Source organism: Periplaneta americana, chromosome 4 (assembly GCF_040183065.1).
Source record: "Periplaneta americana isolate PAMFEO1 chromosome 4, P.americana_PAMFEO1_priV1, whole genome shotgun sequence".
Lineage (NCBI taxonomy): Eukaryota > Metazoa > Arthropoda > Insecta > Blattodea > Blattidae > Periplaneta > Periplaneta americana.
Window position 1 is genome coordinate 15,273,275 of NC_091120.1, and position 19,948 is coordinate 15,293,222.

Consider the following 19,948-nt stretch of genomic DNA (forward strand, 5'->3'; position numbering starts at 1 on the left):
TACACAGAAGAATGAGGGGATTGGAAGCTGGTGTGTGCAGGCTTAATGTTTACTGCTGCATCACAAATCATCCTGAGCTGCCATATCACAATATTTAATGCCTAAATATAAATTGTATTAAAATTAATAAATAATTTTGTTCATAAACTGCAAATTTGTTATGAAATTGTTATTAACTGGGGAAGCTGAGCTTTTAGCTTACATTGACGCTACGCCACTGGCTTTTATGGTGTTCTTTCATATATATTATGTTCTTGCAGAGACATAATGTGCATTATCTTTATCTGTTAATAGGCATGTCTCCCGGGATAGGTGTTTCAAGTCCTGTTATGCCACCGGCATGGCCTGTACAGCACAGCATGGTTGGTATTCAGCAACAGCAACAGTCAACACAAAATCAACTATTCTTCCCTGCATTTAAATGAGGGTAACTTCTGTCATTAGTCAAAACATTTTCACTTCTGGGAATAAAACATGGCGTCATATAGAGAACGAAATATCTAAGCCAAAGTCAAGACTTATCAAATGTGAATATGAAATACAGGATGTATATATAAGATGTAAACACTTTCGTTTGATGTAATACAGAGACACTTTTTCTGAATTTGACTTGAAACCAGGTGCCTTCTGGCCCGAGAGGTTTTGGTTAAGTAATATCAGCTTTGCAATTCTTGGTACTGTCCTAAGTTTACAGTGATCATTTCTTACATAAGGTATTTGTACCATTTTTTTTCTGAATCAGCATTTTCAAAAAGAGTATTTGTTTTTCTTGGAATACATTTTAGAGATGAGAAGGTGTTTGTATGTTAAGATCTGAGTTCCCAAACCAATATAGCTACGTTATGGTTTTCGTTTCTAAAAGTGTAACATTGAGGTTTAATTTGCTATGAAAAATGATCAGTAATTAAAGTTTTAAAGCCTAATGAATACACATTTATGCAGAAAACATATAAATTCACTATCTCATTCTCATCTAGCTTGAGAGTTCAAGTGTTAGTGACCCCCTTGTAAAATTGAGGGGCGTTTTCACAAAACTCGTTATCTACAAAATCTTCTTTTTTTCAAGACAATTCTTTTCTAAAATACACAACTGTAGATACCGAGTTTTGAAAAATCTTTTTTATTTCAAGATCAATTTACTGATATACTTACCAACTTTAGCTTAATTCTGATAGCGCCATTGGATTCTCCTGACCCAAAAACATAAGGATACGCTAAAACCTCATGAGTTTTGTGAAAACGTCTTATATGTGTTCATGCCTCATTCCTACGACTTTTTAGCTGGAAACTGTTGCTTTGAAGTTGTTCACATTCCATGTTTACATCCTGTATGAAATATTAGCTTCCAGCTTGTCTCATTTTAGGTATATTTTAATAGGACAAGTTGGAAAGCTGATACGATGTTTCAAATGCCAGAGTATGATATTATCTGAGTTGAGTGTTTTGGGGTTGCATAATGTTTGCATTAGTGTGGAAAATTATATTTTTATAACCTCGCCCTTAAGTTTTGAGTGTTCACTAGTTGGATGACACTTTTCTCCGATTCAGAATATATGTCAATATAAGGAAAGTATTATATAATAGTAGTTACTAAATTTTATTTGTTCCAAGGTTGTGTATTAAGATGCAGGACGTCCTAATTCTCGTAATGCATAATAAGCTGGTGTCGATAATTCACAGGTCAACATACAGTTCACATTTGTAGTATAATGCAATATTAGGAGACATTTGGACAATCAGAAACAGTTCCAATGTATGAATTGCTGTTCATTAATTGAAACATATATACAGGAAAACCTCGATATAAGATAATTAAATTCTTGGGATGGTAATACATGTGCCTTAGCATTTGTGTTGCCAAATGTATGTTTCCCCTTCTCATTTGTACGATTCTTGTAAGACTCTTACTTGTGGGGTGATATGGTAATTATCTCTTGCTATACAGGGTGTATCTAAATTGGTGTCAAATATTTCGGGGACATGTTCCTAACACCAAAACATTACAAAAAGTTCATATGAACATTGGTCTCAAAATAATTTATTTCAGAGTTACAAGACAAAATTTAATGTTACAAAAATTGCTCGAAGTGGCTTCCTCCTGCTTCGATGTGTCCCCTAAACCTGCGTTACGTGCTCTGGCGTACTCTGTTGAAAATTCCTGGACTGTTTCGTATTTCGTGAAATCCAGTTTGCATACGCTCCCGGAATATCAACATTAAGTACAGGAGTCGCATAAACCAGACGAAGAAATCCATTGGATTCAAATCAGGTGATCGAGCAGGCCATGCAATGAATCCCCTTCGATCATTAAAAAATTACGAACTATCAGACTGAAATGAGCTGGAGCAGCATCATGTTAAAACACATTCATTGGATGACGTCCAGAAGCACATCATCAATTAAATGATGCAAATCATTTCGTTCTGTTCACTCACAGAATACATTTTCTTCTGATTTCTTTGCTCTACAAAATACAAACAAACAAAAAATCATCAAACAATCAGCGGTTAATGAAGGGACAAATCCTTTAATAACTCCCTAACGAATGGTTTTCAGACCCATGTTCTTATTAACTTTTTTAATTGTTTTTATGTTAGGAACACGTCCCCGAAATATTTGACACCAATTTAAATACACCCTGTATAAATAATTATTTCTATTATTTGTGATACAATTATAACATATTTTGTCTAAATTATTATTAAAGACAATTTTTGTGCAGGTGTATATACAATGTACAATTCTGTCAAACTGAAAGTTCCAATTTTCAATATTTGTTACATGTCTCATTATCTTAGCACATATTTATTTTGCTTATTTCACAATTCATTGGCGTAACTCATAGCCATATTCTTTTAGTTCCTGGCTCAACATGGTATACTAGGAGAATGCTTTATAAACTGTTATAGTTTAATTTTATAGACATTTTTCAATATTTTGAGCTCTCATGAATAACATTTGCTTTAGTTTATTTACTCCCACTTTAGCAAGCTTCTACTTAATATAACTGTTTTTCAATATTTCTATAACTATTTGATGATCTATTTGGTAATACATACTGTATTTACTCGCATAATTCCCCCTCCCCCTTTTCCTAAAAATTCGGAGGTGAAAAGCCGAGGGGAAAATTACGCGAAGACTACAAAATATCGAGAATAATCTGGTCATAAATAACATTAAACAGTTCATGCGTTAATCAAATGAATGTTTAATGCTAAATAACTATAAATATATACAAGCAACTTAAGTAATTATGGACAATTTTGAGGCTTCCTTTGTACAGCTGTATGTCAATTCTAATGCAGGTAGCTGACCTTGACTAATATCAGATCATGGTGTTAGACTAGGACCGATGGTGGGTTTATGCGAGGGGGGGCAATGAACCTCAGAGTTCCTTAAGAGCCATTTGTAAATAAGTAAGGTGTTATACTATGTCTCAGTGAAATATCAGTATCAAAATTACTGTAATTTAATTAGGCAAAGAAAATATACATACTGTTCTCCAACCAGGAGATTAACCGTGAAAGGAATGTGCTTACTATTGCGTCATCTATTGGAGCGAAGTAGTTAGATAATATTACCGTTATAATATCAGTTTAAAAAACATATACTCTCCTGCATATGTTATTTCCTGTATGGAGTGATTAAAAGACCAGGAGATTAACACTGATCTAATTTTGTAACTAGGGTAGTATAAATATGTGTGTATCAGTGTTATCGTTTGTGCTGTGAGAGTTAGCCAATAGAGATACGAGTACCCACGTGTGTGACCTTATGACATCAACATTCATTCACAGCAGTACCCCGCTGCGCTTCATTCCCCCCGAGACTTTCTCGTGGTTGGAGTACAGTACATGTACTTTACACTCTACCACTTCTAACAGACAACCAATCTAGATCATCTTCTTTGTCCTTAGAACAAACATAGATAGTATTTATCATTATAGAAGGGATGATTAGTAACTTTAGATTTTCCCATCCTTATTTTATTTATACTTGGGATCTTCACGAAAGACGCTCTTGAAAGACAAAGAAGTAAGAGGGGAAATTACTCAAGGATAATAAAATTCTGAAAAACATATCCTAAAAATCTTAGAGAGGAAATTTTTATTTTATTGGGTTATTTTACGATGCTGTATCAACATCTAGATTATTTAGCGTCTGAATGCAATGAAGGTGATAATGCCGGTGAAATGAGTCCGGGGTCCAGCACCTAAAGTCACCCAACATTTGCTCGTATTGGGTTGAGGGAAAACCCCAGGTAACTTGCCCCGACCAGGATTCGAACCCGGGCCACCTGGTTTCATGGCCAGATGCGCTGACCATTACTCCACAGGTGTGGACTTAGAGAGGAAATTATGCGAGTAAATACGGTATGTATATGTAATGACTTTTTCATATTTATATTGTCACAAAGTGAGATTTTAAGTACAAAATTAGCTTTCTCAGTCAAACTGCTAATGTAGGTGGCTTCTGCAGGAATTGTCACACCTTTGCAAGGGTGAATTAATACTATTCAATTTTCTGTACATGCTTGAACTTGGAATGTAGTTCACTTTGAAAACACTTCTGTTACTACTTGGACGAGATAATAGTACAGTTTGAATTGCAAGCAGTGTTCATGTCGAAATACCGAATTTTTAATTGTGGAGGTTAATTTTTTGTTTTGTATGCTATTCTGAAGGAATCTTAAAGATGATATGTATTGTTAGAGTAAATAATTTCATCAAAACGAACATTCGGACTAGATCAAACTTCTGTCTTTGTACAGCTGTTTAGATGGGGTTGAAGTAAATTATTACTGTACTGTAATCGCCATTACCGTGATTGAAGTAGGAAGTAAGAAGATTACACTGTTCAGTATTTATTAGTCTCCTGTAGATGCTTCTTGACAATAAAGAGAAGTACATGTGCACTATCTCCAAATGGGAACAGATTTTAACTTACCTTAATATTGCATAAGATGACAAATAGTGTAAGTTATGTGCAATGTTACAAATAACAATAGCACTACTTTATCACAGTATTTCACATACAAATATATCGATCGACCCTCACAAGTACTAACATTGTAACTCACTTTCTTACATTTTTCAGGAGATGAAAATGAAGTTTTAAAATGATCGTGTAAATTAGTGTATACAGATATGTAGAGTAACAATAAGATTTTACATACAATTGGGGAGGTTTAGAATTACAATGATAGTACTGGAAGAAAAAGAAACAATTTAAGACTATATTAACTAGGATAACTCAAAACCATAAAAAAATTGAGTTACAATGTTAGTACTTGGGAGGGTCGAATTTTGCAATGTATTTTTGGACTGATATAACTTTTAATTTTCAGCATTTCTGATGGGGTATGTATGCTAGCACATAACATGTATAACATGATGTAGTTGTTTTTCAGTGTCGGGTGTTGTATTAATAGAATTTGAGATGTCTCAAGATGTTTTAGTTTTTTCTTTGAGTGGAATAGTCATAACAGGATAATTTTTGGAGCAGGATAGTCATAACAGGATAATTTTTATAAGAATAATAGAAAATATTTGTTGTTGTTATTATTATTATTATTATGACGACAATCCTAGACAGCCTGTGTTACTATCAACACCACTGCTACCATCATTTATATAGAATTTCTAATTAAATAAACATTTTGGATAATTTGGTTTGTAGTGTGAGTCTTTAAGCTGTCACGGTGACTGTGATCAGAATTAGGTTTTTGGGTATTCCACCGTGTTCTGAAACTTGGCATTTCCGATGTTTTGAAACTACTTAAAGGTTCCACCATTAGTGCAGATAAGTAAGACCAGAAGGGGTCAGCTTTTCTGTTGGGCTTGTTACACCATACTGGTCTACCTATTTGCCCTGATGGTGGAACCTGTTTGTACATTGGACACGATGGAATACACAAAACATAATTCTGATTGGTTTGTAGTGTTTTGCATAATTTTTGGACCTCACTTTTCAGTGTAATTATTTCAAAGACCGTGATTAGATTTATATCTAACTATTGAGGTTTTCCTGTATGTTAAAAATTTGTTGTAATTATTTTGCATCTTTTCTCATTAAGTTTGCGAGATTACTTTTGCATTAATTTTGGTTTCATTGCATAGTATTGAGGTGTATAACAGTTGCAGCCCTTTCATCAAGTATCTGTCTGAACCAGTAGGAGTTGATGGATTGTTTCTACAGCCAAAAGTATTAACTTTGTATACTTTGTTGTATATAATGATGACTCTTATTGAAATGAGTTATAAACCTTACGCTATGAATTATTTATTTACATCACAATTCATTAGTCTAAAAGACAACAATAATATCCGCAATGTCTCATATGTCTCCAAATAAAGTGTGAAGAAAGTTTACATACTTCGTGAGAAATTCTGGCTCTATGAATTGAGTGTGTTGACAGAAACTGTCCAGAAATTATACTTCATCACAACATGTTGGTTATATCAATGAAACATCACATTATATGAGGGCAAGTCCGTATTTGTCAACAGTGATTTTTTTAAATTATGTAAAGCATACATGGGCACAATTTTCGGTTACGTGAGGCACTCGATTTGAAATAGTTTGTTTACTAGGAGAGGAGACTGCAGAGTAGGATGGGAAATATAAACTGCTGTGACCTGCGTCACCTTATCGTAATCGCTAAGGCGGTCAGTGGCGAACTATTAGGAAAGCGCTTGGTTAACGTGAGACTCTTGAAAACTTTCATTCAATTTGGCAAATTAATTCGGCAGCTTTAATCATAAACCTCTTTACTGTTTCTCCGTCGCTGAATTGATTTAAATCACAGGCGAGAAATTGCGTAACTAGCCAATAATATTCCATCACGTTGTTTACATTTATTTTCTTGAATATTCTGGTGTTTATCAAGATTACTTAATAGATTTGCACGTTCTGGACCTAAAATAATTTCAGAAAATCATATTTCGTTTTCTACGCACATTTAATGCTTTTTTTTTTTATATATATAAATTTCTTTTGGAAATAATACGTACAAACAACATTTAATTCATCGTACCTTTCAATGCAGCGTGTTTAAGGTATAATGTCGTATTTAGTATACTATGGAAATGTTAAGATCATAAATTTTCTTCGGAATAGTACGAAAAAAATAGCATTTAATTTGTCTTACCTTCTAATTCAGCATGTTCTTTATGACATAAGGAGTAATGTCGTTATTTATTAAATTTATTAATGCCTAATAGGATTTTCGATCATAATTTACATCGTATGTTCTCCCCTTCTAAACAGCAAAAAAAACTCTTCCTCCCATTTCTCATGAAATAATCGTTTTCTAACGCGTACACACTGCTTTGATAATGCCATTATGCCACCACTGATATTGCTTATGAAACTGATATAAAACCTGCCCATGCCTAGGAGCTGTGTGAGGAAGGAACGGGGACTGTGAAGATGTCACTCAGAGCGATAAGCTCTGTAAAGGTCAGTGAGGCATGATGCCCAAGTCTGATCTAAAGGAATAATAGAGGACATACATGTATTTCTTTTTGAGATAATTTTTCGTCTTTTCATTGCACGCAGACTTCCTAGTGACATAGATAAAAAGGCATTTGTGGTTGAGCAGTATACAAGGCTTTTGACCATGCCGGCAGATCAGGTGTGATGAAAAAGAATGGGATTTGAAACTCTTGTAGCTTGGCGTGTAATAGTTGGTGGAGAATGTTAGTGGCATTGTGCCCATGCTGTGATGAGCGACTTATTAGGGTCATGCCCACGAGATAAGTAAAGCTGAGTGCTTATCTAGATTTGTGGCACATTGAAGAACTCTGTTCCTGGTAGAGGGCTCCGGGCAAAATTTTCTGGTCATTTCTCAACAAATTAATTCGACACAACCTCTCCAGTTGAACATGTTAAATAAAATGCTACACCACCACGACCACTACTACTGCTTGTATCTGATACAGTGTTAGTGTCACTAAGATGTTTCAGATATTTAAATTGTATGCAAATTTTTTCATTGGTCATGAAACTTAGATATATCTGATCCCTATTGGCTACCATAAATAAATTTGAAAAATCCAGTTATGTTTTCAAAATGTGTTAAGTCCACAAGTGGATGAAATTGAATTTAATACTTCTTCTTACTTTATCTTTCATGTTGAGAAGTCTGATCATTTCAAGTCGTCTATTTGTAAACCGTGAAACAAGTGCTTAAAAGTGGTTGTGTGTAGTGTAATGGAATCTTGTCCAGTTTGAGTAATTCGGTGTCATTCCAGTAAAAAAATTTTTCTTGGACATAATAAGATTAGAAACAATGCTCCTCAAAGACGTGATAATACTTCACTTCTGTGTTTCTTCCTGCATATGATACATGCATAAATACATGCCACTCAGTTGTATGAATGTATTTATTGAAGTTCAAACTCTCACTTGAAGCTAATTTTAATGGATAACAAGGGAAGCAATTTTGCCAGTTATACTTGGGTTGGATAAAAAGTAATGGCAACAGTTCGATATTTCTAACATGGCTTTATTCACAGGGGTACAACATTCATGTACCTTCTATATAGTCGCCCCCCTTATTTATTACCTTTTGCCAAATGTTTGGAAGGCGTCGTACACCATCAGCGCATCCATCTTTGTTGATGTTCTGTACTGACCACCCTAAAGCACGGATAAGTTCATCTCTGGTATTGTACCGGGTCCCTCGCAGTGGTTCTTTCACTTTGGTGAAAAGATCGTAATCGCATGGATCATATCGGGTGAGTACGGTGGATGTTCCAGTAGTCCGCGTTTTCCGTCTGCCTTGGAGGTACAACATGGTGCAGTATTACCCCATCAGTGCCATACGCCACGATGAACATCTCCTTCACAGCACTTTGTGTAGGGCGCACTTTCTTTGGACGAGGAGAACCAGGATGCTTCCATTCATTTGATTGGCGTTTCAAGTTTGGTTCATATGAGCGAGTCCAGGTTTCGTCCATAGCGACGATTCGTCCAAGAAAGTCGTCACCTTCCCTTTGGTACCGGTGCAACAAGGCATTCCTGTAACGCTTTAACCCATCGTGCAACTGTGCGATATGGCAACGCTGCATCGCTTCACGCAGTCCCTGAAAACATTTTTGTGCACTATGACCTTGTGCCATTTCAATTTTGATCCAGGAACGTTGCTCTAGTTTTGTAAGGATGGTCTTAGGGCGCTCGCACTATCCCTATGAAAGTGAACGTTCTACACACTGCAGTAGATTGACAGAGTACTGTCCACTGGCTGCACTAACTCATCTAACAGTCCTTGTTCATGTTCACACAGCTGGCAGCTCTCGAACGCACCATCATCACGTGACAGCAGTGTTGCCATTACTTTTTATTCAACCTATGTATAAGCGTTTAGGACATTTTATGTTGTTGTAATAGTAAAAGATTTTTCTACAAACAAAAACATTGTTTACTGGTTCAGATAGGATTGGTGAAGGGCTAATCTGATTAACTACTATTAGTGCTGTTACAGACGTTTAGATGAAGTATATGTTTAATTCCCAGTTGATGGTGAAAAACAATAATCGTCAGTTAAATAGATTATTCCAATAGCAGGTATATATCAATATGCAAGCAATATTTTTGGTTTGTTTCAGCAGTGCATGTCTGAATTTTTTTATTAATTGAAACTATTTATAAAAAGCGTTAAATTGACACACCGTAACAAAGGATATTAAGTTTCATATAAAGTAGTGTTTTATTTGCATTCCAAATCTAAATCTTAAAATATTATTTTAAATAAATTTAATTCATTCCACACACAGCTCCTTTGACGAAGTGAATATAATATTTCTGTTGTATAAAAGAGCTCATATTAATTATTTCTGAAAAGATATATATATATAGTTTACTTTATTTTTTGAAGATTCAGGATATTAATTAACAATGGACTGAATATAAGAGAAATTAGCAGGATTTTTTGTATATTTGTTATATAAATCAAGCATCTGTAAATATATTCAGGGAAAGTATTAACATACATGTTGGCCCAAAATTGTTTTTACATGTTTGATTTATGATATTTATGTGTGTCCCAGATATAAACCATGTAAGATTCATCGTCATTCTGATGTGTTAAATATGGCAACTTGTAATTGAATATTTTGAGTAATGTTTCAAGCATGTAAACACATTCCTGAGGCCTCTACTATATATATACATATATAAATATATATTACTTAACAACTGCTCATGGTGCTGGGAATAATGAATTTTGTACAGATTAGCGAATTATATATGTAAGATAAGAAGGCACAATACCTTGCAGATGTTTTAATATGCGTGTTTAAAATGCAATACACTGATCATGATCATTCAGTGAGGACTTTTTTTCCTCTGTATTCTCAGGTAATAATCCATTTACTGAGGAACTTGGCTTAAATTATATACTTAATTAGTTTTGATTCATAACTGAGTATGGGTAATTTTATAAAAACAATTTTTAAACATAAATTTATAAAAAATAGTTATCAGTTACAGTTGCAGAATCTTTAAGGATTACAAAATGAGCTACTGCAAGGCATTTATATAAGAAACATGTAAATAAGCATCACTTGCTTGTGAGAAGTGTTAGAATTCATTGTCTCAATCATAGCAGTAGTATGCAATAGACAGTTTCGTTTTCTCCAGAAATAAACAAATAAAACTACTTGTGGATGCATCAGGAATTTCTCTATATTGAATTAAGAACAGCTTCTACAATACTAAATATACATTCTATGTTATGCTTTAGACTTCGAATTCAATTCATTGTATGGCTTGCATACTCATTATAGTTTATTGTTGAGTGTATTAGGTAACAAGAGACTATGACTAACAATATAGTAAGCATCTTTCTTTAAAGTGATCTTTATCTTGTGTAAGAGAAAGGTTGGTGATGAACATACAGAGATCTATTTTTCCTGTTTGTCTTCCGTAACAATATCTGTTTGATCAAAGAAGTTATACTTACACTAACATTGAGGACAAATGTGCTTAATTCATCAATTATATGTGATGTAAACTTTTTTATATAGCTCACGAATATTAATACATAATTTCAGGTATGTCTATCTTGGCCTTCAGTGTAAATGTTCAAATGTGTTTCAAAAGAAGAAGGTGATTATTATTATTATTATTATTATTATTTACAATGACAGTGTTCTTATCATTTTTCACCGTGACTACAAGTGTGGCTCATAGATGTCTCTAGTGCTGAGAAGCATAGACCACTTAGTTCGTCAGAGATTATGTAGAGTGCACCACAGGCAATGAGTCTACATTGCACTCATAATGTTTGATGATGGAGAATTAAGGTAAGCGTTCACTACATCGTATCGCACTGCTCGTATGAATCGCACGCAACGGATATTTTAAGTGCAGTGCGTTCACTGTAACGGCTCCACCTCATCGCCTCATCGGATCCCCTATCAGCTGTTTAAGACATGGCGTCGTACGATATTGACATTGCTGAAAACAGAGGAGTTGAGGTTAGGTCTATTAATTACGTCTGTTAGCGAATAAGAATTTGTAATTGCTTCATGCGTCTTAATTGAAGAGGAAGAAACAAAAGAAATATTGGTTACATAATATATTTGCAAGAAACGAATTGATTACTGTAATGGGAACGCCTCAAATTATATAATTCTTCGCAATTTTCTACACGCGAAATAAGTTTTCCGTCTGCCATTTTGGCGCGACACTGAACATGGCACAACATAATAGTAACAGTTGACTAATTAAAATTGATTTATTAAAGAAGGCCATGATCGCACGCATCGGAAAAGTTGCCCATCCGAGAAACGTGGACGGATTTGCCGTGAGGCGATGTGTCCGATACGATGTAGTGAACGCTGTTACATAACAATTACAGCAAAGATAGTCTTTTTCCGATCCGTGTGATTTGTCTGATGAGTGCGATACTATGTAGTGAACACTTACCTTTACTGGGATGTCATAGAGGAACCAGAGTACCTGGAGAAAACCTCTGTTTTGCTGGGCCACAAGCTTACCCAACACAAGTTATGAATTCAGGGTGGATTGACTGGGGTTTTGAACCTGGATTGTGCTAGCACTAAGCTACCATGGTGGTTGCATTTCAAAGTCACGTTGTTCGGTAATGACTTTAGTAAATTGGGAGGTTAAAATTTATATAACTTAATTTGTTGAATATTGAGTAATGTATTACCATTTACTGCAAGCATTTTGTTCTGAAACTCATTGAAGAATATGAAAAATCTGGATTAAAATTTAATTTTGAAAAATTGGGGAAAAGAAGCAAAATCTGATACTTGAAAATAAAGGTGTTATTAAATATAGTAATAAATACAAATATTTAGGTGTTACAATCACAGATGAGGAAAGGAACCATGTAGAAATGAAAGAACGTTTGAAGAAAGAAAAATATGCAATATCCACTCTTAAAGTCGACCTGGTTGGCGAGTTGGTATAGCACTGGCCTTCTATGCCCAAGGTTGCAGGTTAGATCCCGGGCCAGGTCGATGGCATTTAAGTGTCTTAAATGTGATAGGCTCATGTCAGTAGATTTACTGGCATGTAAAAGAACTCCTCCAGGACAAAATTCCGGCACATCCGGCAATGCTGATATAACCTCTGCAGTTGCGAGCGTCGTTAAATAAAACATAACATCTAACATTTTCCACTCTTAATCAAGCATTATGGGATAATTAAGGGATAATAAAATCAAAATTGAAACTAAACATAAAATTTATAAATCAATTGTGAGAAGTACAACTTTATATGGGGCAGAAACTTGGCAGTTGCAAAACGCAGTCAAAAATAAATGTTTGGCCTTAGAAATGGATTATTGGAGACGATCAGCAGGCATTTCAAGAAGAGACAGAATTAGAAATGATATAATCAGAGAGAAAATGCACGTTAAAAATGATATTGTAGAGGATATTTTCACAAAACAACTAATATGGTATGGGCATATGATGAGAATGAATACGGAAAGATTACCAAGGTTGGCATATGATTGGACCCCATCAAGAAGAAGAAAAAGAGGAAGACCTATGACAACATGGAAAAAGGGCATTCTGGAAGCTATGGAAAGAAGGCAATTGGGAGAAGACCTATGGAGAGATAGAAGGGAGTGGTATCTTGCAATGCGATACATTTATCAGTCTGTAAATTAATATTTGGCTGTCAGAAAATGTCAAAAGTCATTTGTAAAGTGACATATACAGTGGACACTGGTTAATTCGAATTATTGGGCAATTCGAATAAAAGTACAATCCCCTTGAAACTCCTATTTAAAATAACGTAAAAAATTTACGTTTAATTCGACATTTTGAAGCCACCATTTGGATAATTCGAAGGAACAATTTAATTTTTTCATTATGAAAAAAGTATTATGAATTTTATAAAAGTGGAAATATGATTCGTGTACATCTCAGTTAAAATTTCAAAGAATCCATCTTCTAGTTTCCGCATTCCTAGTTGCTTATTGTTGAATTTCCGTTAGACTGTGACTACTGGCAAACGAACTCTACCTTATTGTCCAGCGCTTTGTGTCTTCAGGTAGACGCCCACCCCTCCCTCATCGCCCAAGAACTGGAAATAACGAAGTACAGTACCCTCCCTTACTTTCACAGTACGTGCAGTACAAAATTCAGTGAACTTAAAACCTTCAGTTGATAGGAATGTTTCAGTGACTCGTTTTACGTACAATGTTAAAACGCGAAATGTACACCAGTTTAACACTGGCAAAAAAAGTTGAAGTGCTCAGGGAAGTAGAAAAGGGAATAAAAAAGAAGAACGTTATTGCCAAGGAATATGGAATATTGCCGAACACTTTATCCACCTACATAAAGAATAAAGAAAAAATATTGGAGAGTTGGAACTTACAAAGTGGTGGAAATAGAAAACGCATAAGAGGAGGTGAATTTTTTACTGATTGTTTGTCTTGTACTCAAGTGCTTTAAACACCGTGTCACACTACTAGGACACTACACTTTTTATAGATAAAATATGGAAATTAAAAGGGTGAGTTGCATTGCATGTTAATTATAGTATTTGTATGAAATCATTTATTTCAGGGCACACTATTTTGCAAAATAAAGTGTTTTTTTTTTTTTTTGTTAATTCGAAGTTTCGATAATTCGAAGTTTTTTAAATTCCTCTTTGAGTTCGAATTAAAAAGTGTCCACTATATATATTTTTTGTTTTCTGTCTTCTGCTATCTACATTTTCATACAGAAATCGAAATCTTCATCTCTTTGTTTACATAAGGTAAAGTGATTAGTTTGAATTTTGATAAATTAGATGATTTAAAGAGAATCATGAAAGTATAATTTATAAGAGTTAAGTTTCAAGACTTTTGCTGTAATATGTTTAAATGTGATAACATTTTACTGAATAATTAATGCAGAATCTGTATCTTTTTATCACATTTTACGTGAAGTTATTAAATTAAGAAAAATGGTCAGTTGTAATATTTCGTTATGCTAATTATGAACAAAACAGATATTAAACTTAAGAATTAGACATAGAGTTGATGAAAGGAAATTTAATGAGCAAAAAAGTCGAAACATTACTTATCTTAGACCATGAAGAATTTATATTTTTTTATTTATTTTTTATTGGTTATTTTATGAAGCTTTTTCAACTGCTGTGGTTATATAGTGTCTGAATGAAATGAAGGTGATAATGCCAGCGAAATGAGTCAAGGTCCAGCGTCAAAAGTTACCTAGCTTTTGCTCTTAATGGGTTGAGGGAAAACCCTGTAAAAACCTCAACCAGGATTCGAACCTGGGCCTGCTCGTTTCACGATCAGGAATCCTAACCGTTACTACAGCAGTGGACAAGGGTTTATTAACCAGCATCACTAAACATCTCTTAATGTGCTTCCTTTGAATGATTTCACATATCAGTTGTCTCGGTTACCTCATTGAACAACAAGGAAAAGGGTTAATTAACATTTCGTAATGAATAAAAGAGTTTCCTTATTTGCTCAATTGTAATATATTAAAAAAAATTGAAAAGATCCTTAGATAATGTTCTGATAGGGTAAAATTAAACTAAGAGAATGATAACTGTACAAGATGCAGAATTTCTTTCTCTGTATAAAATCTTCAGCATGACACAAACATTCACGTGCTGATGAAATACTATTCCTTCATAAATCTGTACCAGGTACATACATATATACATACAGTGCTTTTCTTCTGGAGGAAAAGGTGGTGGAACTTTGTGTAGCGGACAGGGAGATGATTACTGTCCAGTTAGAAACATAATTATTAACACATTATGAAAAATACAATGAAAAGGTGACAGAACAGCATTCTGGCTCATTCCCCCAGAAAAAAAGCACTGCATACATACAGGGACATCATTTTATATATGTAATAGCTGGGCTGTCTTAGCTCTTTTCTGAAAACATTAATTTCTGTTTGGAATTGGACGTTTATGTAATATTATACAGCTGTTTAATTTAACTTAAATAAAAGGGCCTCGTTAAGTAATTAACTGTCACGTGATTTCCCCCCTTTCTACAATCCTGCGGCATAACCACTTGGACGGACAGTAGATAGCATGTCTGAGTAATTTTATATTTCCGGGTCCGGCAGAAGTGAAGATTGAATTTACAGTACGTAGAGTAGGTACAGAATTATTTCAACGTGAGTTACTAGTACGAAGGACGAAACTGGCAATTGGAATTAGATGCAGTAGTCTATAGTGCGATAATATGCACAAAAGAACTGAAGCCTGTATCGAAATGAATGGCCACCATTTTCAAACTTGTGTTTAAATATTCATATTATGATTATTTTTCAATTTAATTTCTTTCTCTATATTGTACACTAATGTGCTGTAGACAGTATAATATACACTGCATAATGAATACGTTCGCATGGATACCTCAGTTCATGAGTAAAAACACTTATTCTTAATACGGTACTGTACTTTGATTAAACAAAAACCTAATGAAAATTATGAAACTCAAAATTGCGATATTTCCTAGTTTACGTAAATGGATGAACTACTTTTCTTCCTTCCTATACCCAGTAGAGTGATTTGTTTGTGTTTTACGCCAGTATCATCGAACTACAGTCGTGGAAGGGGATAGCAAACTGTGTTTCCGGTTCTCTAAAGGTATAGTCAGGTTAATATTAAAAATGTTAGTAAAAATAAAATGATGTCCCTGTACATACATACAATCAAGAGAGAATTTTGTCCAGCATCTCCATAAATACAGTAGAACTTGGTTATATTGATATCCAAAGGACCTTGAAAATTATGTTGTTATAAACAAGTGTCATAGTAACCGAGATTCATATTATCAGTCTAGTGAGGTGGAAAATGAAAAATAATAAACATAGTTAGGCTTATTTTAAATTTATGTATTCACTTTTAAGCATACCATGAACACAATAAAATACATGTACAATTATAAATTCAGTATTCTGTATTAAAACAGTTTACTCACCAAACTTATTTACTGAGGAGTCAAGTAATCAGTCATTTTACTCTGTTGTCTCCTACTTGCCCAATATACACTTTCTAAATTAAATTCTATGTTCATTATTTCAGTTGCAATTTCACTGCTCCCTCTCCTAGCTTCATACTCCCTCCTCTAGCTTCATAGAAATGTTCAGAATTCTAATGGCTTCTAAAGTGTCACTCATTTCTTTTAGTGGCCATACTGCGTTAAAATGCATGCACTTAGTGAAAACTTCGTGTCGGAACTCACCGCATGCAGGTACCATTAATACCACATGAATTCGGGCGGGTTACGATGGGATGGGGAATCTGCCTGCGTTCCAGAGGTCTATGATGGAAGGGAAGAATAAAGGATGTGGCAGATTTCAGCAAAATATTTCTTAAAATACTTTGGTTCTTGGAAAATTGTATTCCAACCTGAGGTTGAAAATGATGTTATATGCGAGGTAGACACATATACGTTTGTCGTATTAAGCAAGGTAGAAAAGCATATGTCTTATGGGAATTAGTTGGAACCACAGAATATTTGACGTTATAGGCGAGGTGTCGCATAAAACAAGGTCGCTATAACCAAGTTCTGCTGTAATCGTATGTCCATTTGTTTACAGTTTGTAAAATACCTCATGTTCACTGTCACAATGAAATGGTAGTAAAAATTGGCTCATGCTTCTAGAGTACAGGCCATCTGTCTGCTACATTGCTTAATTGAGGACGTTTATAAAACATGTTAATTTTTCTAGTTCTATAGTAGTAAAATATTTTATTGTATGGAAAAATAATAGAAGCAAATTTTATTATCCACATTATTTAGTGTGTATGTGTGCGTGCATGCAGTGATTGGCTGAAAGTTTTTAAAGACTGTTGTGTTACAGAACAGTGAATGAACTGTAGGTAGATTATTAGTGATTAGTGGTACCCAGAGACCAAAATGGCGTCTGACATTTTTATTCCAGTTCTAACAAAGAATCTGATAAAGACATTATTTAATTCTCTTTCATTTGGTATATCATTATGCAGTGTAACTTGTTTTGTTAGTACTTCTGTGCAGAATGTTTTTCCCGTACATATTCAATAAACATAGAATTAAGAATACGAAAATTAAGAAAATTGTTGTCATGATTAGGGGGTCCTTGCTCGTATTAAAAAAAATCATACATACAACAGTTTGTAGGGGAAAAATGAATTTTCGATCAATCAATCGATTTTCTTAATATATCCAGCTGTTTGCTGACAACATAAAGTCCGCTATAGTCCACTGTAGTCTTTTCAGTTCTTGGTTTTCATGAGAAATGAGGGCTATTTTGATCGGTGTTCATTTTTTCCTAATAGTGTTTACATTTTTTTATAGTTTGAATAATTACTGGAATTACATGAGCTACTGCAAGTTGTGTATAAATTGCGAAGAAGGGTGCTGTTTTTATAATGTATACATTCATTATATTGTTTACAATATGGTTTTGAAATGAAAGTTTTTAATGCCAAGATAATTTTAAATTCACACTCATAATTCATGAATAGTGCAGCTTCCACTGACTTGGTACAAAAGCATATTTTCAATGATCATTACAGTTGTAGCCATCATCATGAACATCATAATTTCTAATCTCATAAAGTTGTTATATCCTTTGAGCAGAGCAGATGTTAACTGCTTCATTATCAGTGTTGCTCACCTGCAGACTTCACATGTAGTTGATAAAGATATTGTCATAAATAAAACTGATGTAGCTCACTTATTACTTAGACTTACTATATGTAGATTGCTATGAGTTCACTCTGTCTAAGAATAACGATTTGCCTTTTGTGTCTACACTAAAACAAGTAGACTGAGGCTACTTTGCATGATTCGCTCCTAAGTTTAACAGGGCTGACAAGGGTGTGTGGTTCGTAAGGGTCTGGTGTCTTGAGTTCATTGTCATGCTCTCAAATGTTCACCTTTCATTGCTTGCACTCAAAAGACGTTAGCAGTACTATTACCACACCATCATCATCGTCATAATATTAGGAGGTAACTGTAGTATGTAATTCAAGTTCCTTGGTGAAATGGATATAACCTTTATACTGTGTAAACTTAGTTTTTATTATTGAAGCATGTACTTGGACAAAGTACGCAACAAGTATGTAGATGACGTGGCACAAATGTACTCAAAGCTATAAATATAAAGCTGAATAAACATCTTCGAGAATTAACAGTCATGCTTCAATGATGACAAAGAATAAAATTTAAGTTTAATCATATTGAGTATGATGTATTTCGTAATCATGTGAATCAGTAGCCCCCGTAACTTTGGTCTCTAGAATGATTCATTTCACTCACTTTTTGTATTGCAATTGCAGAATAGTACATTATGCGACTTTTTATGCTCGACCATATTTCTAACTTGAAATTATTCAGATGTATACATTATATTTGTATCTGACAAGATCGGAAGTGACCTTGTTCTAGGTCGTGAATTGTGAGATGTGCGCAGACGTGAAAGTATTGATTTTTTCCGAGGAACAATAATGTTATTGACCTTGATGTAATCCCGTTAAACTTGGTATAACCGTGATTATTGAATTCGACATTGAAAAAAAAGATGACAAATTGAATTTATTTGAATATTATTTACAATTAACGCTAATTATTATAGTAACAGAACAGAACCTTCTGTGACAGTATTGGATTTCCAGCCTCTGTGACTTTTCGCTAATTCTCTTTCGATTGCATATCCGAGAATAATCGATACTTCCGGTTTTATAATGGTACAAAGCTGACTTGTCATTGGCTGAACACCTGTAAGCTGAGTTGTCATTGGCTGAAAACACCTGTACTTTAATGAGTAGGTGTACTTTAATGACATGCATTAAAGGACTGTTACCAGGTGTATAATTACTACATTTCGGCATGGTCGAGCATAAAAGTTATTAGAGTATTCTAAAAACTTCCCAGATTGTATATAAAATTCAGTTTGACAAATTTGGTCATGATGAAATTTTAAATGAGAATGGCTCTTAAAACAAGCTTTCAACGTATGTTTTTTTGTGTTTGAACATAATCATCTTTGTGGTATAAAATATTCTGGGGACTACTGGTGACATGTAATATATATTTTTCATGTTCTATGTTACAAAGAGTTTAAACTTCCCCTTTCCCCCGCATTTCAGTCTGTGAATAGGTTGTGGGTCATTTACATAGTCTTGTTACGACTTCAGTACATATTGACAGCCATTGTGTAAATAGTAGCCATAAATGTTGTACGTGTAAAATATTGGTATTAGAAACTTTTTTTAACAGTGTATTGAAGGTGAATTACTTTTTGAAACATTGTGCCTTAATAAAATAAAAAAAATAGAAATGTCTGCAACTGATAAGTGTAATGAACATGTTTCAGTAATTTAATTTAAATAAAGAGCCATTCTTTGATTATGACAATTTATTTGGTAGTTTTAGAGTACATGCAGTAACACGAAAATAGCCATCTTGATTCTCCTCCATTTTCTTAAGTCATCT

The 19,948-nt window shown here is 34.1% G+C and overlaps 1 protein-coding gene across 2 annotated transcripts in view; it reads left to right on the forward strand.

Moving 5' to 3' along the window:
- lqfR (clathrin interactor lqfR) overlaps window positions 1-19,861 on the forward strand; it is a 78,971-nt gene extending 59,110 nt beyond the window's left edge. For both annotated transcript variants that reach the window (XM_069822881.1, XM_069822882.1), the window contains exon 13: window positions 295-19,861. In XM_069822881.1, the coding sequence (XP_069678982.1) occupies window positions 295-425 (131 nt within the window). In that variant the 3' untranslated portion in view covers window positions 426-19,861. The remainder of the gene's footprint in view (window positions 1-294) is intronic.
- The last annotated feature ends 87 nt before the right edge of the window (window positions 19,862-19,948 follow it).